The 21711-nt window shown below is 47.9% G+C and overlaps 1 protein-coding gene across 5 annotated transcripts in view; it reads right to left on the reverse strand.

Annotated features, from left to right (window-relative positions):
- Nucleotides 1-291: 291 nt before the first annotated feature.
- Nucleotides 292-21711, reverse strand: part of RCC2 (regulator of chromosome condensation 2) — a 30600-nt gene continuing 9180 nt past the window's right edge. For 3 of the 5 annotated variants that reach the window (XM_082230163.1, XM_082230162.1, XM_082230164.1), the window contains exons 3-13: nucleotides 19226-19319; nucleotides 14211-14354; nucleotides 12304-12435; nucleotides 10987-11075; nucleotides 10607-10721; nucleotides 10303-10469; nucleotides 9390-9570; nucleotides 8437-8542; nucleotides 6140-6212; nucleotides 3923-4000; nucleotides 292-2700 (exon numbers count right to left, since the gene is read on the reverse strand). In XM_082230163.1, the coding sequence (XP_082086289.1) occupies nucleotides 2596-2700; nucleotides 3923-4000; nucleotides 6140-6212; nucleotides 8437-8542; nucleotides 9390-9570; nucleotides 10303-10469; nucleotides 10607-10721; nucleotides 10987-11075; nucleotides 12304-12435; nucleotides 14211-14354; nucleotides 19226-19319 (1284 nt within the window). In that variant the 3' untranslated portion in view covers nucleotides 292-2595. Of the gene's footprint in view, nucleotides 2701-3922; nucleotides 4001-5174; nucleotides 6213-8436; nucleotides 8543-9389; nucleotides 9571-10302; nucleotides 10470-10606; nucleotides 10722-10986; nucleotides 11076-12303; nucleotides 12436-14210; nucleotides 14355-19225; nucleotides 19320-21711 lie in introns of those variants that run through there. The other 2 variants (XM_082230166.1, XM_082230165.1) reach the window with 2 other exon arrangements.

A 21711-nucleotide genomic window follows, 5' to 3' on the forward strand; every position in this document is an offset into this window, starting at 1 on the left:
CGAGATGTTGTTGAACTACAACTCCCATCACCCCTAGCTAGCAAGGCCAGAGCTCAGGGATGATGGGAGTTGTAGTCCAACAACATCTGGGGACCCACAGGTGGAGAACCGCTGCTCTAGACCGAAGTGACATGACAAAAGGTACATGGCACAGAGAAAGTGGGTAGGGAAAAGTTCTCTCTCTTGTAACGCTAGAACACTTAGGCAGCCAGTGAAGCTGAATTATGCAGCAAGTTACACTGCGGAACTCCCTCCCACAGTGCTGTTACGTGCATAAGGCTCTACACAATGTTGTCATTTATTTAAACATTTATTTTGAGAAATATATATAAAAAAACCCCAAGAGGAGTTACATGACTAGGCTAGGAACTTATCCCACCAGATTTAAACCCAAAATTATTTGTTTTATCTCTGAGCCCTTCCTCCACAATGAAGAGAGAGAGTGGTGAGAAGAGGGGAAGACACTAGAACAGTTGAACTGTCTAGGTCCGGAAACAAAAAGCCTGCTTTTTTATTAAAAAAAAACAATAATGTCACTCATTGCTGCAGAGGGAGGGTCTGTTTCCTCTTTCTCCCCTCCCCCCCCCATTGCAAATAAATTATCCCCAAAGTTTTGTTCCAGTTAGGATGTCCTTATGTACCACACACATCCCTGCAGCTCCAGAAACGGAACCACTTTTTGCACAGGTGAAAAAGGCCATGAAAGAAAATCTCTTCTGGATGAGGTACGTAACTTGACTAGACAGACAAACAGAAAGGGAGACAAAAGCAAACGCTTCAGGTGTAGGTTTAGATCCAATTTTTTTCCTTAAAATAAAAAAGACAAATAATAATGCAATGTACAGCCCCTATTTCTTCCCCACCCTCCCCCCAAAAAACAAAAACTTTAGGGTTGCTCCCTCTAACCCAGCTTCCCGGAAAAGCCCCCAACCTTTTCAAGAACTCTGAACCTGCAAATGTTAACGTGGTATGGGGCTAACTTCGCCCTGTCTGGGAGGACCCCCCCCCAAAAAAAAACAGAGCTAGCAGATTCAAGGAAGGGAAAGGGGGGGGGAGAAGAGGGGACCTACTGCTAGAAAAAAAGGGAGTTCATGCTGGGACAGAGAGGAGGCAAGTTATGTTTCAAAGGCACCAAAATTTCTCCAACACAACACACGGCCGCAGAAGGGAGAAAGAACTAGTAGACTTGCAACAGGGATCCGGGGGCCAACTAATATTTTATCGAGGAGGCTGAGCGGTTCTTTAAGTCGTCCCAAAGCACCTTTGCATAACTGTGAGCCCCCCCCACCCCACCAATGGCACCTAAAACCTGGAACTGTAGCCATTTTAAATGAGGGGGGCAAAGACTATGGGTATCTGAAATGTACATGAGGGACACCCTTGCAACTTGCACCAGCTGCAAGCGTGGCGCTGATTTTTTTTGGAGGGGGGGGATAAACTCCCTCTCCCTTGCCAGAAGGATCCATGAGGCTCCCATGGAATTTGGTTAAGAAGAGTGGAAATAGTGGAGTGAGTGGGAGAAGGAAGGAGATTCCTTCTATCCAAGTAGCTGAATCAGGAATTTAAATTCTCTATCAACCCAATTTTATCCCCAAGGGTCGATCTTCCTGCTTCTCTCCCCCCCCCCCATTCCTGGGGCTCTGCAAATAAATTCAACCATTCGCTAGGGGGCTGCCGAATCTGACAGCGCCCCCATGTGGTGGACTGGCCTGGTATTTACAACACTCCCCAAACAGGAGCAGTCAGCTGAGGTGCCTTTTGGAATTCTTGACTACAATTCCCATCGCTTCTGGCCACTGGCCATGCTGTCTTGGGCTGATGGGGGTTGCAGTCCGCAGCGCCATCAGAGGGTTCCCCACTCCCCTGTTTTAGCAGGTGGGGAGCTTATGAAAATCTGCAGTACGGGAGGCACCTCATCAACAGAAAAATCTACGTAATTAAGAAAAAAACCTTTTGCAGAAGCCTCGAGCTTGTGGAAATCTGTAGTGCAGCAGGCACCCTTTTTTAAAAAAAATCTGAGATACTTTAAGGACAGCCTTCTTGCAGAGACCTCGAGGTTTCTTGGGAACAAAAAATATATATATACAAGAAAGATGGTCCCTTCCACAAAGGAGGAAATCGTTTCCAGCTGCAGGGGAGGGTGGGGGGAAAAGAAGGGTTAGCCTTCACCCTTCTCAAAATGCTGGTTACTGGTCTGCCGCTTAACAAAATATCGGCTACGGGAAAGGAAAACAGAAAAAAATGGGCGAATTTGGACAAACAGTCCTACCATTTTCATCGAAATTCAAAAGAAGCAGATCTCTCTTGACGTAATGTCCCACCTCCATGCCCCCCCCAACAAACCAAAATACAAAGCAACCTGTCTTAGGGAAAAGGGCAGGGTGGGTGGGGAAGTCAATGTTAACTGGTAGCTGGAAGCTTCAAATTGCTTATCAAATACGAAATCTTGGGTAGCCTAAGGAGACGAGTGCCGGTGCCTGCAATCTCCCCATCGCGTACGGATCCCATGTCCCCATTGCACACGACAGGAGCAGCGACTGCCTTGTCAGGGGGTGTGGGGCGGCAGGGAGGAGGAGGAAGAGGCCCCCGCGTGGGTCAGAGCGTGCGCGGGTTGTACTCTGGCAGCTTCTTCAGCTTCTCGTTCTCGGCCTCGCTCTCGTCGCGGGCAATCGCCAGGGAGTGGGCATAGCCCATCGCCACCTGAGCAAAGTGAAAAAGGACAGCGCAGGGGCGTTAGGAAGATCCAAAGTTGGGGTATCCAGTCAGGCCTCCTCCTGTTCTCAAGAGCGGCCAGCCAGAGGCCACACAAAGCCAAGCCCGCAAGCAGGGCCCTCAGAGAGCAACAGCACCCACACCTTTCCCACTTGTGGTTCTCAGTCGGTGGCATCTGGAGGTAGGCTGGATATGAAAGGTCCATCTATTTCATGCATTTGATCGCCACTGACAAGTGGACCTGCTTAAGAAAAGAGCCTTACAGACTGGATCAGTTCCACCAAGTGCAGCCCCTGTTTTCTAAGTGGCCAACCGGATGTCCCGATAGGATGTGAAAGCAACAGCCTTCTTACGCTCTTGTTTTTCGCCATTCTAAGGTTCACTGCCACTGTCCATGGAGGCTCCATTTAGGAATAATAGGAAACTTAACAGGAGCCCTGCTGCTGGATCAGGCCCATCCAGCCCAGCACCCTGTTTTCAGCAACCATCCAGGTGTTCCCACCCCCCAAAGGGAAACCCAAAAGGAGGACCCGAGTGCAAAAGCAGCAAACTTTCCCTCCTGTGGCTTCTGGCAAGTGGTATTCAGAGGAACAGTAGGAGGTAGAACATGGCCGTACTTTGCGCTCCATGAATCGGTCCAACCCTCTTTTAATGCGACCCACGACGGGGTCGTGGCAACCCTCCCTCCCACAAGATGCAACGACAGCTTGAAAAGAGGATTACTGCACTGGCCCGAATATAGGCTGTGCCTGCAAATAAGCTGCAGCTGTAAAATTCAATACTTATTTGCAGGTGCGGCCCGCCTCCCGGCACTACCTCCCCAAGCCAGCACCGGGGCAGGCTGGGAAGCGGCTGGCGGGCTTTGTGCCGTTGTCCCACGCTGCTTCGGGGGGGGGGGGGAGCTGCGCCACTTTGCTGGCAGCCTCCCCCCCCTTCCGGCTTAGGAGATGTGGTTGGGACGGGCGCTGTTGTCCCACACCCCTGGCAGCCCTCAAATATAAGTCGCACTTTAACTTTTAACAACTGGAATTTTGGGAAAAGTGTGGCTTATATTCAGGTCAATACGGTAGACTGGGGCAGGGGGGTTGGTTGCCAAGCCAGGAGACAGTCCCCCCCCCCTTCTGGGGACCCAAGAAACTTTCAGAAGGAGGTTTGGAAGCACGAGGTGCTTCAAGGTGGTTCCCGGTTGCCACTACCTGCTCTTTCTTACCTGTTCTGTGTAGATGCCATCCAAAGTCTTCACCTCCTGAGCTGCAGTGGAGGACTTCGGCTTGTGGTCCCCATAGCCCTGAGAAGACAGAAACGGGACTCAGACCCTCTCCAAATTAAAGAGCCAAGGCAGTTCTCCGCTCTGACCATTAATGCACGGAATGTCAGGAAGCCAGACCTCAAGTCTTTTCCCTCCATAGCACAGATCAATCACCTCGGTCCTGAGAAACCTGTTTGCCTTGTAAGTCTCTGGGTGGCACCAGGCAGCCGCCTTGCAGAGTCGGACCCACTGGTCCAATTAGGTCAGTCTTGCCTACATTCACAGGCAAAAACTCTTTTCTGGCATTTCAGAAAGGGGACATTCCCAGCCCTTCTCGGCAGACTGAACCTGGAAGCTTCTGAGCACAATTCAAAGTGTTGGTGCTGACCTTCAAAGCCCTAAATGGCCCCGGTCCAGCATCCCTGAAGGAGCATCTCCACCCCCATTGTTCTGCCCGGACACTGAGGTCCAGCGCTGAGGGCCTGCTGACAGTTCCCTCCCTGCGAGAAGCCAAGTTACAGGGAACCAGGCAGAGGGCCTTCTTGGTAGTGGCACCCTCCCTGCAGAACGCCCTCCCGTCAGATGTCAAGGAAATAAACAACTCTCTGACTCTTAGAAGACATCTGAAGGCAGCCCTGTTTAGGGAAGTTTTTAACGTTTGAAGTTTTATCGTGTTTTTAATATTTTGTTGGGAGCCGCCCAGAGTGGCTGGGGAAACCCAGCCAGATGGGCAGGGTATAAATAAGAAATTATTATTATTATTATTACTTCTGCATGCAAAGCAGACACTCTACCACTGAGACACAGCCCACTTGATGCTTCTAGTCCCCGTAAATTAAGAGCTGATTTAAACACAAACATTGGGAGCAGAGCTTTGGTCCATCTAGCTCAATAATGCCTGCAATGACTGGCAGCGGCTGCCTCCTTCATTTCAGGCAGAGAACATTTCCTGCTCTACCTGGAGACAAGGACGTAAGACGAGTGCTGGATCAGGCCCATCTACTCCAGCATCTTGATCTTAGATGCCTGTGGGAAACTTGCAAGCAGAATTTGAGCACAAGAGCGACACTCCCCCCTCCTGCAGCCTCCAACAACTGGGGTTCAGAGGCATAGCATAGCCCCTGTGGCTAGTAGCCATTGATACGCCTTATCTCCACCCCCATCGTTCTGCCCGGACACTGGGGTCCAGCTCCGAGGGCCTTATAGCATCTGCCAGGAAAATGCTGGAGATTGAACCTTGGAACTTCGGTGTGCACAGCAGACCGTCTTAGCAGGGCTTTCCAAAAATGGCTTTTGCATCATTGGCAAGAGGTGCAGGCCAACTTTTGCAAGGGCATATAGTAAAGCAGAATTGTAGATCTGCAAGGGACCCTGTGGGCCATCATCTAGTCCAACCCGCACCCCCTGCAATGAAGGAACCTCAGCATGTGGTTCCCCATCCAATCTGAAACCATGCCGGACCCTGCTTAGCTTTGCAAATGTGCTAGCAGCTTTATTTCTGCGCCACTAGGAGGATAATTAACCGAAGGCCACATTGTGCTGCCGGCTTGACGCAACATTAATCCGGGTATTTGATGGCCCAAAGAAAGGGTCAGCTTTGAAAGCAGGCGATTTGGGAATTTTCAAACTGTTTTTTATGACATTTGTATTCACAGCTCACTTGGAAGAAGGGAGAGCTAAGAATGTAATAAATCATAATAACTTGTGTGTGTGAGAAATTGGTAGCTGGATCGGTGTAAGCCATGTATGACTTATTACATTTTTTTTGCATGCACGATGCTTAATCGGTTGCTAAAAAGCTGTAAATTGCACCATTTTCCAGCTTGGGGCCTCTATCTCTCGTGTTGAGAGAGCCTTTCACAGCATACAGCAAAAGTAGTACAATTCACTTTGAACAGCCATGGCTTTCCTCCCAAAGCATCATGGGAGCTGTAGTTTGTTAAAGGTGCTGTTGGCAGACCCCGCTATTCCCCTCCCAGAGCTGCAATTCCCAGAGTTCCCTGGGAAAGAGGAATCGATTGTTCAAGCCCAAGCTCTCGTTGTCACCTCCTCTGAAGTCGATGGGATCGAGAGGAAAGTCCTCACCTGGCCAAACCAAGCGGCAATGGAAAAGCCTTCCTTCCTTCTTCCCTCCCCCAGATGTGGGCCTTTCGCAGCAGCTGCGTCCGCCCTCCTTACCAGTTCTCCAAAGGTCGGAGACGGGCCCCAACTGATTGTGCTCTCATCTGCAGCCACTATTATACTGCTCTTCCTGAAAACAGGTACACAAAGGAGGTTACTGTTTTGGAGAGCCCCGGAGCCCCCACCCCACAGATCCCTTCTCAACCTGGATGTGCCTGCCAGCTTGGGTAGATCCAGGGGCCCACACCTCGCAACAGGCTCCTCTGCCTTCGGAAGGAGCGGTTACCAGGAAACAGGGCCTTCTCTGCAGTGGCTCCCTTTTAGATTTAATGTCATCATCCCACAACAAAAAGGACAGCTGTACATACCTGGATCTGGACCTTTTAAAGCACTGTGTGAAAGCTTGCAGTGGGATTTAACTGTGGGTACACTGAACACTGGTACAAGTGGAACCTTGGTTTTCGAGCACCTCGGAAGCCAAACAATTTGGCTGAAAACCCGGAAGTAATTGCTTCCGTTTTCAAACACGCCTTGGAAGTTGAACAGCTTCCAAGGCGTGCTCCCCCCCCCATCTTTTTGCCGACTGCCCATTGATCCTGTTTTCAAACATTTCAGAAGTCTTCTGAAACGGATGACGTTCAAAAACTGAGGTTCCACTGTATATTGAATACAGGCAGGGGGACAGAAAACTTTGGCTCCCTGGACACCACCGAACCACAACTCCCATCGGCCCGAGCAAATGTGTCCAATGGTCAGGGATGATCTGGAGGGCCAAAGAGGTTCACCACCCCCTGCCCACAGGTGGAATAGTGTCAGATGAGGGGTGTGGGGACGACGACACACAGGTTCATCTACGAAGCTCAGTGGGTGAGCCTGGGCCTAGCCTGACTCTCAGGGTTCTTGTGAGGATACAAAAGGTTTGTGGGGAGAAGCACGTAGTCAAGAGCTCCGTCAGATTGGATCTGGCAAGTGGTGTTTTCTAGCCCACCATCCCATTCTTGCAGCAGCCAACCAAGTGCCCATTGGGGAAAGCCCAAAAGCAGATTGTAATGGCAACACTCTCCCCAGAAATGGTCAGAGGCTTGCAGCCTAGGACCCACATACCTATGGGACCACCTCTCCTGGTATGCCCCACAGAGGACCTTAAGGTCCACAAATGACAACACTTTGGAGGTCCCAGGTCGCAAGGTGGTTAGATTCAACTGCCCTTTTAGTTCTTTTATTTTTCTCTTTCATGGCTGCCATATTCTTTTGGAAGCTTGTTTAGACCAAGTTAACGGCCTTTTAAGCTTCCTCTATGCAAATAGGAATTCACTTTTTGAATAATAAGAATGATGTGTTCGCAGAGTTCCAAACAGGAAACCTTGTCGGGAGACGCCGGGAACTGAACCCGGGACATTCTTCATGTCACAAAGATGCTCTAACCACCTGATTTCCATCTGGCCTGCTTTTTGTTTAACCATTGCCATGCCCCAGCCCATTTTACCCATCACAACAACCCTGAAATGCAGATTAGGCTTCAAAAGCATGATTCCATGGGGTTTGAGTGGAGGTTTGGGCCTGAGGCCTATCCCACAGCGGCGCACCAATTTATATAAAACCACCTTGGTTGCAATTCAGCAGGAAAAGAGGCACGATATAGATCCCTTTAAAGCAGATGGAAACAACTTTTTTCTAGATGGACACCTGCCCCCTTACAAACTGCCCCTCAGTGCTTGCTTGCTTAGAAGCAAGCCTCTCATTTCCCGATAATCTTCCAGTTGCTAAATGGCTGAGATGCCAGTCCTTCCTTCGTTTTCCAAGTACACCACTGTCTGCAGGAGGTTAAGCCCATTAGCAGGGGGATCTTCAGACCAAAAATAACAGAAGCAGATTTTAGAGGCTCCCTCAAGCCCTGTCAGAAGAGAAAACCACTCTCTTGAAAGTGACAATTAGCAAAAAGAAAGAGAGAAGGTGACTGAACCCCAAACAGATTCAGCCATCAGCTCAAAATAATAATATATCAGTATGCAAAAGGAGATGGCTCTTTGTAATAGCTTCCATTAGAGGCCATTAGAAAGGCACCTCTATGCCCCTTTGCGCATATCAACAGAAGAAGAGAGGGAGCAAATTTATAAATGGAGAAAAGGAGGGGGTTTGAGGGCACTTAAGCTATTGCGGTCAAAGTGAAACTTCTCAAGTTTCTAGCCTTGAAGAGAATTTCGTTGCACGGTGAACACAGATGGTCAGTCCTGTTAGAAAACCCTGGCGTCGGGGGGGGGGGGGAGCAAGGTTTACTCTGGGTGAGACTGCTTCTTCTTGTTGTTTTTTAAAGGCAACTTTTCTCTCTCTCGTATAAAATCACAACTTCTTACCCACAAGCCAGACTGCGGATTTTCCAGCCGCATAGATCCTGCACAGTTTTGGGGTACATTGTGGACTCCCGGGAGGTGTTTGTGGCTCCCCAGAAAAACAGGCCTCCTGTAGAAAGGGGAACAAGAGGGGGTTATTGAGTCTTTCGGTTAATATACATGGCACATTGGACTACTGCAATGCGCTCTTCGTGGGGCTACCTTTGAAGGTGACCCAGAAACTGCAAATAATCCAGAATGCGGCAGCTAGACTGGTGACTGCGAGTGGCTGTCGAGACCACATAACACCGGTCCTGAGAGATCTGCATTGGCTCCCAGTACGTTTCTGAGCACAATTCAAAGTGTTGGTGCTGACCTTGAAAGCCCCAAATGGCCTCAGCCCTGTATACCTGAAGGAGCATCTCTACCCCCATCGTTCAGCCCGGACACTGAGATCCAGCGCCGAGGGCCTTCTGGCGGTTCCCTCATTGCGAGAAGTGAGGTTACAGGGAACCAGACAGAGGGCCTTCTCGGTAGTTGTGCCCGCCTTGTGGAACACCCTCCCTTCAGATGTGAAGGAAATAAGCAGCCATCTTAACTTTAAAAGACATCTGAAGGCAGCCCTGTTTAGGGAAGTTTTAATATTTAATGCTGTATTGTTTTTAACACTCGATTGGAAGCCACCCAGAGTGGCTGGCAAAACTCAGCCAGATGGGCGGGGTATAAACAATAAATAAATAAATAAATAAATAAATAAATAATAGTAGTTGGGTCTCCCTGGCAGTCTTAAACCAACACACATCTCCAGCAAAAGCTGTGCAATAATCTTTTCTTTTCTTTTCTTTGCAAATAGTGTGCATACATCTAATGACGGGGCCTTCTTGGTGGTGGCCCTCTAGTTGTGCAATGCCCTCCTAGGAAGGCGGTGTCTGCAGATGGGCTTTGCAGCCTGAAATCTGACAAGGCCTGCGGCTTACCTGTTTCGCTAATGGCGAAGGAGCAGGTGTAGCCTGCGTAGATCTGTGCCGCCCCGCGGCCGGGGAAGTCGAAAAGCTTCACCAGCCGGGGCACCATTTCATCCCTCTGCTCAGCATGGCCCAGGCGGCCGTAGCCCCCGAAACCCCAGGAGAAGACGCGTTTCTGAGAGTCCAAGACGAGCTGGAGGAAGAAAGCGGGTAAGGGTAAGGAACCTGCAAGCTTGCCAAGGAAGTTGATAAGGTTCATTAAAGAGTTATTTGAAGCTCGGCAGATCAGCCTTCTTTCCTAGGCTGGGAGAAAAATGGCAAAAACAGGGTATTTATCGGGACAGGGTGATTTTTGCAGCTGCTGTTGAAGTTGCAAAGCAATGAATGAAGCACGGAATGGAGCAATGGAGATATTTCTGAAACAACAACGGGATATCAGCTCCCCCAAGGCATGACGGAGAACAGCAATAACCGGGAAAAGATAGATATAATATTTTACAAGGTCAGGAAGGAACATCACAGACAGAATAATTGCCACACACAGGAAGAACAAGGATATAGTTTGAATGCTTCACCTGTAAGTTTATAAATCATTTAATGTGTCGATACAAATGGAAGTCGTTAATACTGCAGCTGTTGTATAAAAGGATTGTTATTTTGACAGCACTGTACTCTGAAAATTTATTATTCCCAAAATGAAACTTCCCTCTGGTTGTAAATATTAAGATGATACCAGCAAGAATGAGTCTGTAAAAAAATGATTTGAATCAAGTCTTACTGACTAGTGTCTTAAATTGATTTGATTTAAAATCGAATCCACCCTGTCTGCACCCAATGCAGATTTCCGGACTCCCAAGCGCTTAGGACGACAACTCTCATTGGCCCCAACGGTCAATATAGGCAGCAGAGGACGATCAAGTCTTACCGTATGATTTGCTCCACAAGCAACGTCCCTCACCACGACGTTTGGCACCGGCAGGATCTGGCCATCTTTCGTCTTCTCGATGAAGATGGCGACGCGGCGGGGAACCAGCTCGCAGTCGTACTCTATCCTCTGGGCTCGGGCGATGAACTTCCCGTCGGAATTGTGCCCTATTTGGGGGGTGGGACAGAGAGAGAGAGAGTGTAAGGAAACCAATGGAACGGACACAACAAGGAAGGGGAAGGCTCCCCTCTCCCGGTCCCCCCCCCCTTATGCCACCAAAACGCGGAGGAAATTAACAGTGTACCCAGCTGTCCATATTCGGGGCATCCAAAAGAATACAAGTTCCCTTTGCAGTCCATTGCCATGCTGAACTCGGCCCCACACGCCACCTTTGTAATCGGCTGCCCGTTGTACATGATCTAGAAAAAAAAGGGGAGAGGTTAGAAAAGGCTGAAAGACACGCCGACCCTCACAAAACCTCTCCAAAGAGTTACACGCCTAGTCTCGCAATTCACTAGGTCCGCACAAACTGTATGTCTGTTGCTCTGATCGGTGGAACTGGCACTATTAAAGGTGCCACAGCAACAATTCCACATTTGTAAGAAATCCACCTGGGTATAGGGTGGTATATAAACTCCATAAATAATAATAAATAAACAATAAGGATGCAGTCCCTCTGCCTACCTGAGTGGGGCTGGGAACGGCGTCAGTCTGATTGCCCAGGCCCAACTGACCCATCTTGTTCTCTCCAAAGGCAAATACAGAACCGCTCTCTGAAACAGAAAGGTTGGACAAACAACTTTCCGCTTTCACACCATGCTACAGAGACCCACAGCCAAAGCCCTCCCTCGCTTTATTTTATTTTGACAAAGTAAAAATCATAAATAAATAAGAATAAAAATGTGCACCTCACCCCCGAGACCATTCCACTTTAACTATCCAACCTCCCGAAATCTCAACACCTCTTGCGATGGTTTGACCCCTTTCCGTTTTAACAATACAAATTCTACAAACACCTTCCATATCTCCTCAAAATCATTTCTCCTGCGGATTTGCCGTCTTGCCTTAATAGCACATGTTAATTCATCCTTAATCGCTATATCCCACACCTCTTTATACCATTCTTCCATTCTGCTTGCCCCTTCCATTTCCTAGCTATCATAATTCGTGCAGCTGTCAATAAATTTGTGAGCAAGTCCTTCACAGCCTGCGAACCTCCCACCCCATCGTAAATTGATAATAATGGACTTTCAGTCAGCTTTAATCCAGTGATTTCTGTTATCTCCTTAAACACCCACTGCTTTTTACTCTGTGGCCCTTTCAAAACAGCAGCAAAGGAAAACTGCCTATGTCAGAACATGGGTCAGCTGACCTCAGGATTGGTGACTCTGACCGGCAGCTGTGACTCTCCTGGGATCATCAGACAGGTGAGTTTCCCAGCTCTGCTACCTGGATTGAACCTGGAACGTTCTGGATGCAAAGGACATGCTCTCCCCAACACCCCTTACGAACCATGGTCCTTTCCTTGACAACACAGCAAGTTTCCAGTCCTCATCGTTCTGAACAAAGCAGCACAAGAAGATAGGAAACTGCCTTATACCAATTCAGAACATTGGGTGCACTGCGCTCAGCGCCTCCTACACTGACTGGCAGCAGCTCCCCAGGGATTTGGGCGAGAGCCCTACCAGGAGACACCCCTGGGGATTGAACCACAGACCTTCTGCATGCCAAACAGGTGTTCTGCCACTGAGCTATAGATTCCACACCTGCTGACGGCACCTCTGATTCCTAGGCCTCGTCCAAGACTTCCCTCTCCAGAAACCAACTCTGTGCCTCTCGTCGGAACAGCTGTTTCGCCACCGTAACGTTCTCCTCCTGGCTGCTTTCCCTCTAAGCCGCCTGGTGAGCATTCCGTGACATCAGAGCAGCTCAGCCAATAGCAGGGCATGGTGGAAGGCATTAGCACGCACGGACACACAGACTGGACAGAGCATCTCCTACCTGTCAGGGCTAGCGTGTGGTTGCGGCCGCAGGCTGCCGAGACGACGGTTTCGCTGCAGAGCACTTCGATGGCCTTTGGGGCATCCACGCGCTTGGTGTCTCCGTGGCCCAGCTGCCCTTTGTCATTACGTCCTAGAGAGTTAGGCACACACACACATACACAGTGACTGCGAAGCCCAGATTACAGGCGTGCAACTTGCTTTCAAAAAGCAGCAGCAGCCGAATCGGGAGCCCAGCAAGCGGTGAATTTTGCGTTCTCTCAAAATCGGTACTTTGCCCTCCATCTAGCTCAGCGCTGCCCACACTGACTGGCAGCAGCTCTCCAGGATTTCGGACGGGGCTCTTTCCCACTTTTCCCTGGAGATGCTGGGATTTGAACCTTGAACTCTCAGCTCGCAAAGCAGACGCTGTGTTGCAGATCTGCTGGATCTCACGAAAAATAAAGGAAGATTCCAGCCCTGGAGATGCCACTGGGTTCTTGGGGGGGGGGTGTTTCCCAAAACATTTTTATTGATTTCACAAAAATATGCAATAAATGAACATAATAACAACCGTACAAAAATGTATTACTTTTAATTTTATTTATGTATACATCCCTTCTCTTTCCAGAAGTCAGGGAGGTATTATTATTTATAATCTATTGTATGGTGTTTACTTGTTTTGTTTACTATCTGTTTTTGTCATTCCTTCCCCAGAAGGTGCAATCACATGGCACTTTCTGCATGAGAAGAATAAAGCCTCATCTAGGGTTAGTATTGTCTACACTGACCGGCAGCAGCATCCCTCCAGGAGTTCAGATGGGGGTGAGGAGGTCTTTTGTTTTATTATCTATTTTTGTCATTCCTTCCCCAGAAGGTGCAATCACATGGCACTTTCTGCCTGCAAAGAATAAAGCCTCATCTAGGGTTAGTGTTGTCCACACTGACCGGCAGCAGTATCCCTCCAGGAGTTCAGATTGAGCGGAGGGAAGGTCTTTCCCAATGCTACCTGGTGATGCTTCTGGGGTCTGCACCTGAGTCCTTCAGCATGCCAAGCAGCCACTCTAACCACTGAGCAACCTTCCCTTGCAACAAGCAGGGTTTTCTCCAACCAGTTTTAGCTCCAAAGGACATATACAAATGCAGAAGGCTCGGGAGACTTACGAATGTGCATTTTTCAAACCACTGCAGCACTGAGCCTAGTGCAAACCAGGGTGGACAAAAATCAGTGATTTTTTAAAAAATGATAATCAAAAAAAACTGGATTTTTAAAATTTAAATCGGATTTTTAAAAATTTAAATTGGATTTTTAAAATAAAATGCTTTTGGAGGAAAAATCTTTCTAAAGATAGTTTTCTATTAGAGTTACATTATAGTCCAAAGGCTATTCATCAGGAAATAAGGATTTGTTGTAAGTTTTTCATGTGTGCTAAAACTCAGTCTAAGTTTTTGTTTAAAAAAAAAAATCATTTAACCACATCAGTTAACAAACATGGATATATATGCTATAACGTTATTGTTTTAGTTAAATAAATTGTTTAAACTGTTATTAAGGAAATGATTATTTTTCTCCTTCCAGTGAAGTACAGCAGAAAAGTTGTCCAAACATAAACAGTTAACTTATTAAACCTCACAATCATTTCATAAATATCGGTCTATGTTATTTCTAATAGTATAACCAAATCAGTAATTCTTGATGTAACTGTAAAAACTATTCTGACAATTTATTATTCCAAAAATGAAACCTTTATCTGGTTGTAAATATGAAGATGATACCAGCAAGAATCAGTCTTTCTGTAAAAAAAAGATTTAAATCAAGCCTTACTGACCAGTGATTTAAATCATGATTTAAGCCGATTTGATTTAAATCAAATCCACCCTGGTGCAAACTAGCAAATGCAAACCCTGCTGGAGATTCAAGACACTCACCCCAGCTCCAAAGTTTTCCCTCGGTGGTGATGAGCAGGCTGTGAGCGGCACATGGCCCAGAGACCACCGTCCGGACTTGGACCCCCGAGAGGGAGCCGTACCTGTGGGGCCCCCACAAATTCTGGCCCAGGTTCCTGTAGGCGGCTGCAAGGGAAGGCGGCAATGGCTTAAAAATAATAATAATTAAAAAACACAGGTGGTGGGCCGAGGCAGTCCTGTCGAGACCAGGCATCCCTGACGTTCCCCCTCCTCTCCGTGCAAAAGGCAGATTTCCAACGGCACAAATCTTCCACCAGGCAACCCACCATAATGACTAATAACAATAACAAACAGTTCTTATCTGCTATTATGATGCTGTCACCTTAATCGGAAAAATGACACAAAGCTAAAAACGAAGGCAGCAAAACCGACCATATCAATTACGGAAAACGCAAGGGATTTTGCAGGGATATACTGTACCACTTCTGGCTCAGAGACCAGCACAAGTCTTGGGATATAAAAACCTTAATTACTTGGAGACCAGTTAAGCTATGAGATCGCCTTGCCCCATAAATGCCCACTTGACCTCTTTGATCTGTGGAAATGGAACTGGCTACAAATGTCACCTAACACCCATTGCACATTTGTCTTTTGAAATTTTATTTATGCTTTTCAAGTTTATACATTTCACTAATTTTACAATCATTTTAACATTTCAAAACTTGACTTCCTTCCCCCTCTTTCTGCAGTTCCTTAAATTTATTTTTAGTATTGTCTGCATATCCAAATTAACTTGCTTAGCTCATTTATTCATCTACTGTAAATATATACTCTTATAAAACTGCAGGTTATTGCAATAATCCTACCAATGTTCTTAAGTAAAGGTAAAGGGACTCCTGACCATTAGGTCCAGTTGTGACCGACTCTGGGGTTTTGGCGCTCATCTCGCGGGGATTCGAAGCGCCAACCTTCTGATCGGCAAGTCCTAGGCTCTGTGGTTTAACCCACAGCGCCACCCGTGTCCCTACCAATGTTCTTATCTATTTACAATTTACCTGTGAGTATTCAATAAACCGTTTCCATTCTTTAATAAACAGTTTGGATTTGGATTTGGATTTGATATCCCGCCTTTCACTCCCTTTAAGGAGTCTCAAAGCGGCTAACATTCTCCTTTCCCTTCCTCCCCCACAACAAACACTCTGTGAGGTGAGTGGGGCTGAGAGACTTCAAAGAAGTGTGACTGGCCCAAGGTCACCCAGCAGCTGCATGTGGAGGAGCGGAGAGGCGAACCCGGTTCCCCAGATTACGAGACTACCGCTCTTAACCACTACACCACACTGGCTTTGTTATCTTGATTTCTTATTCTTCTGGTAAGTTTTGTCATTTCTGCATATTCCATGGGTAGGCAAAGTAAAACCCGGAATCCAGCCTGTGGACGGTCTGGGAATCAGCGTGTTTTTACATGAGCAGAATCTGTCCTTTTATTTAAAATTGTTGTTAGCCGCCCTGAGCCCTGCTTCGGCTGGGGAGGGCGGGATATAAATAAAATTTATTATTATTAAAATGCATCTCTTGGTTATTTGTGGGGCCTGCCCGGTGTTTTTACATGAGTAGAATTTGTGCTTTTATTTAAAATGCATCTCTGGGTTATTTGTGGGGAACCAGAGCAGCACACGGAAACGCCGTTTACCTTCCTGCCGGAGTGGGACCTATTGATCTACTTGCTAATTTGATGTGCTTTTGAACTGCTAGGTTGACAGGAGCAGGGACTGAGCAACGGGAGCTCACACCGTTGTGGGGATTTGAACCGCTGACCTTCTGATCGACAAATCCTAGGCTCTGTGGTTTAACCCACAGCGCCATCCGCAATAAATTTACACACAGACAAAAAATAAAAGACAGGTCTAGCTGATCCTGCCCCCCTTTTGCACTAAACTAAAAAGTCCCAAATGTTGCAACCATTCCTTACAGCGATGGCTGTTCCATTTCTACAGCTAAAAACACCCTCCAGATGCAAATCCATAATTTTCTCCACTGGGATGCAAATGCCATGAATTTACACCTGCCTTCCAAGTCAGAGGGAAAGCGTTGCCTCCCACCAGACCGGGCCAAATGATTCATAGGTCCAGCATCATTTGCTGCAGCTGGTAGCATCCTTCCCAGGTCTGTCTGACCTCTGTTTCCCACACTTCTTTGTCTAACAGGAAATTGCCAGGGGTAGACTCTCGGGCCCTTCTGCAATCGCAACATGCGCTCCGTTGCCCTGTCTACATTTTGCAACCCCTCTCCCTTCTGCCTGCCTGCTTTTTCGTTTCTTTCTCTTTCTCTCTCTCTCCCCCCTGCCCCCCAACCTTTTGTCTTCCTGGAGATCACAGCCTGAGCTCAAATGTCTTTTAAGCCAGATGCCAAACAAAGAGACCACAGTCTGAGCTGGGAGGCAGATGTCAGCTCCATAGATAAGGAAAATCTGCAGGGTGGCAACGCTGTCCACCCCCCTCCCGCCACTCAATCTGCATTTTGATACATACCAGCAGCTTAAAATGCGAGCCTTAATGAGCCAGTGAGCAGATCCCCCATCGGACAGATCCTGTTCTAACAGTTGCAAATCTAGATGCTTATTATGGGAAGCTTGCAAGTGGGACCTGAGAGCAACAGCAACAATCTCCCTGCTTGAGAATCCCAGGGACCAGAATTTGCAGGTAGATTACCCCTGGATATGAGAGAGTTCCATCTATTTAGCATGGCTTCGTGCGCTGCTCTGGTTCGCCAGAAGTGGCTTAGTCATGCTGGCCACATGACCCGGAAGCTGTATGTCAGCTCCCTCGGCCAATAAAGCAAGATGAGCGCCGCAACCCCAGAGTCATCCGTGACTGGACCTAATGGTCAGGGGTCCCTTTACCTTTAAACCTAGCAACATCAGTAGAGGCCTTCAGCTGGAACAGACCTATAGTAAAAAGGTAAAAGTTAAAGGACCCCTGGATGGTTAAGTCCAGTCTAAGGCAACTATGGGGTGCGGCACTCATCTCGCTTTCAGGCTGAGGGAGCCGGTGTATGTCCACAGACAGCTTTCCGGGTCATGTGGCCAGCAGGACTAAACTGCTTCTGGCACAATGGCAAACTGTGACAAATGCAAGAGCACACAGAAACACCGTTTACCTTCCTGCCGCAGTGATACCTATTTATTTACTTGCACTGCCGTGCTTTCAAACTGCTAGGTTGGCAGAAGCAGGGACAGAGCAACGGGAGCTCACCCCGTCACAGGGATTTGAACCGCCAACCTTGTGATCGGCAAGCCCAAAAGGCTCAGTGGTTTAGACATCAGTAGAGGCCTTCAGTGCAGGTCTCTGAGTACAGGAGTTACAGATTTTATATATAAATATATTTGGTACCCTTTTTTCACATTCTTTATCTTTCTGGTGTTCACACAACTCCCCTTAGCCAAGAAGGACCGAGCAATAGTCAAGTTATGAACGTGCCGGATGATTAAATATTTTTCATCTCAAAAGAAGAAAACCCAACCCAAATCAAAAACCAGTTTTTCCTATTGTCATGAGGCCTAAGAGCCTTGATGGAAGAGCAGCTGATGGTAACAGAAATGGAAAGAAATACAGCACCATAACAAAGAGATAAATAATAGGGCAGAGAAACCCAACCCGCTAAAACACAACCATTCAGCAACAGAGGCTCCACGAGAAAATAATTTCAGGAGCAGCCTAGCCCTGAAAATACACATTGCGACAACAATGCTTATAAAACGTGTTTAGATCAGCCTTGTCCAGTCTGGGGCTCTGCAGACAAAACTACAATTCCTACCAGCCCCAGGGGGCAATAGCCAGTAGTCAGGAATAGAATCACAGCCTTGGAAGAGATTCTAAGGGTCATGTGGTCCAGCCCCTTGCAGGGATCTCAGCTAATGCTGGGAGTTGTAGGGCAGACCCACACTCCACATTTAAAGCCTATCCGATGCACATGTGACTTCCTGGGAACTGCAGCGTGTTGAAGGTGCTGGGAGTGACAGCTCTGTGAAGAGGAAACTACAGTTCCCAAATCACCTGGAGGGTGTCAGTTTTTAGAAGGCTGCCCTAGATTGTGCGGAGCGGGTCGTGGTTAATGGGCAGTGTGACAAGCTGAGATCTTCACCCTTGGCCTTCTGAAGTGTGCGCTTGAACAGCCTTAGGCCCACGACGATGCTGAATGCAGGCCTAAGGGGCTGGTGTGAATTGTACCCCAATTCCGTGGAATGGAGAAGGCATGCTTAAAACAAACTTGTTTATTTAGGAGACCACAGAAAGCAGATGAAAACATCAGCAGAATTCTAATAACACTTGAAATGTAATAAGTATTATGGACAGTATGGACAGATTTAAAATACAGTGGAACCTCGTGTTACGTACTGCCCTCCTTACGAACGCTTTGGGTTATGAGCTCCGCTAACCCGGAAGTAGATGCTCCTGGTTGCAAACTTTGCCCCTGGATGCTAGCGGCAGGGGCCATTAGCAAAAGGGCGCCTCATGTTAAGAATGGTTTTGGCTTAAGAACGGACCTCTGGAACGAATTAAGTTAATAACCGGAGGTACCACTGTATTGACTATGAAATAATAGGCAGGTGAAAACATTGACAATAGGAGGGGATAGAGGGAAGTCTAGAGATTCAGAGAAAGCTCTAAATGTTGGTATTTATTGGTATTGTTATAACGCTACACTTGTAAAACCAAATAAAAATTACTTTCAAAAACAAAACAAAACAAACTTGAGCAACATTGCACAGGCCGAACTTTCCACCTTAAAAATACAGTAGAACCTTGACTCACCACCAACCCACTTGCAAACAATCCAACTCGCGACTGCGGCAAATCCGGAAGTAAATACCAGGTTTGCTGCGATTGCGCATGCGCAGAAGTGGCTTCTGCCGCTGCACATGCACAGAACAGCGCTTATCCCAGCGACCCAGATCGACTCACGAACGGACCCCCGGAACGGATTCTGTACGCGAGTAGAGGTTCCACTGTAATCTGGAAAAGTAGCATTCTACCTACCTTGCTGCTTAGGCACTTCCTTACGGCCAATCAAGTCCCAGTTGGTGGCTCCAAATATCAGAAGCTGCCCTTTGAACTTGGATCCTTCAAGCTTCTATAAGGGGTAGAGAAGGTGAGAGAAAAAGAGAAAGTATCAGATCCAGCATTTGAAATCCGCCAGGGTAAGTACGGACCCTCAGGACGAATTAAGTTCATATCCGGAGGGTCCACTGTATAAGCTAAAACTTAGGGCCCCTCTCTCTTGGGGGCCCCCAAATAATTCAAAGCAAAAAACAACACTGGATGTACATTTCCAAAATATAAGATAAAAAACAAATAAAATAAAATCTACATACAGCAACAGTGTTTGTTTTGTGTAGGCCCCTATGATGTAATGGGCCCCACCTGCTAGCCTGCTCCCTAAAATATCATTGGTTTGCTCATTTCTATATACAGTGGTACCTCAGGTTAAGTACTTAATTTGTTCCCGAGGTCCGTACTTAACCTGAAACTGTTCTTAACCTGAAGCACCACTTTAGCTAATGGGGCCTCCTGCTGTGACCGCGCTGCTGGAGCCCAATTTCTGTTCTTATCCTGAAGCAAAGTTCTTAACCTGAAATACTATTTCTAGGTTAGCGGAGTGTGTAACCTGAAGCATATGTAACCCGAAGCGTATGTAATCTGAGGTACCACTGTATTGGGTGCCTACATTCTGCATGGACTGGTTGCATGGCTACATATGCAAATGCCTTGAGATACCTATTAGGTCCCATCAATTACCATATAGCACAGGGGTCAGCAAGCTTTTCTCGCCTTGGGCCGGTGTCTCCAGTGACGACCGCGCAGAGGGCGAGGAAGCGTGCACCCGTACGCATGCGCACACGCTATTTCCAGAACACTTCTGGGTCGGAGGCGCACTGGAAATAGCATCTGCACACGCGTAAGAGGCCCCTGCACATGTGCACAAGCTATTTCCGGTGCTCCTCCGACCCCCGCGTGGCACCGGTAAGAGCGGGCAGCGGCAACAGGGGTTGCCGTGGGCCAGATAAACGAGGGTCTCAGGCCTTATCCAGCCCCCGGGCTGGACGTTGGTGACCGCTGACATAGCATATATTCAACACAAAAAAGAGCAACAATTTGTTGTTGACACAGGACAGCTGCACATATAAAAGGGCCCCATGACTTTCAGTAGCTTAGGGCCTCGTCAAACCTAAATCCAGCCCTGTTCCAATCCCACCAGCCCACCTGATACCCTCCGCCCCAGACTTAATTTTGCAACAACAAACGGCATTATGACCAGTGTGTGTGCCTGGCATGGAAGCAATTCAGATCACGGCAAAGAGAGAGAGAGAAAAAAAGAAAGCACTACAAAGAGAAACAGGACTGACTTCAGGTGCTGTGTCTGGGTTGCGAGGGCAGGGTGTGGGTGCCATTCTGTCAGTATAATAATAATAATTTTATTATTTATACCCTGCCCACCTGGGCTGGGTTTCCCCAGTGATGCTCTGCTCTTCCCTCCACAGTTAGATGCAATGGTCCCAGACTGAAGTCAACAGGACTTCCTTTTGAGCAGACACACCGCAAAACACCCTAGGTTCAGGACGGATAGCAGAAAGTACTTCTTCATGCAGCACATCTATGGAACTCACTGCTGCAGGAGGCAGCAACGGCCACCAAACCAGATGTCTTTAAAAGAAGACCGGGCACGTTCCCTGAGAAAGGGGCTATTGATGGCCAACCATGGTTATGCTCTGCCTGACAGTTGCAGGCAGCAACGCTTCTGAATTAGAGTTTCTGGAGACCACAAAGGGGGTGGGGGTGGAGAGAGGGTCCTTGTACTCATCTTTTGCTTGTAGGTTTCCCACAGACATCTGGTTGGCCACGGTGAGAACAGGAGGCTGGACTAGATGTAACACCAACATAAAACGCTCTCTCTCTCTCAACCAAGTCAGGACCCAAACCTTGACTATGGAAACACAGACTGGGTGTGAACAATTTCGTATGCTCTTCCTGCAAACCTGGGATTTACTTAAAAAAAAAAGTTTTAAGAACGTAAGAAGGGCCCAATGGATCTGGCCAATGGCCAATTTTGGTGTATAGGTAAAGGACCCCTGGACGGTTAAGTCCAGTCAAAGGCGACTATGGGGTGCAGCACCCATCTTGCTTTCAGGCCTGGTGTTTGTCCACAGGCAGCTTTCCGGGTCATGTGGTCAGCATGACCAATCCGCTCCTGGTGCAACAGGACACCGTGACGGAAACCAGAACGCACGGAAACGCCGTTTACCTCCCTGCCAGAGCAGTACCTATTTATCTACTTGCACTGGTGTGCTTTTGAACCGCAAGGTTGGCAGGAGCTGGGACAGAGCAACGGGAGCTCACCCCGTCACGGGGATTCGAACCGCTGACCTTCTGGTCGGCAAGCCCAAGAGGCTCAGTGGTTTAGACCAGGGGTCAGCGAACGTTTTCAGCAGGGGGCCAGTCCACTGTCCCTCAGAACTTGTGGGGGG

Source organism: Podarcis vaucheri (assembly GCF_965113315.1).
Source record: "Podarcis vaucheri genome assembly, chromosome: 7".
NCBI lineage: Eukaryota > Metazoa > Chordata > Lepidosauria > Squamata > Lacertidae > Podarcis > Podarcis vaucheri.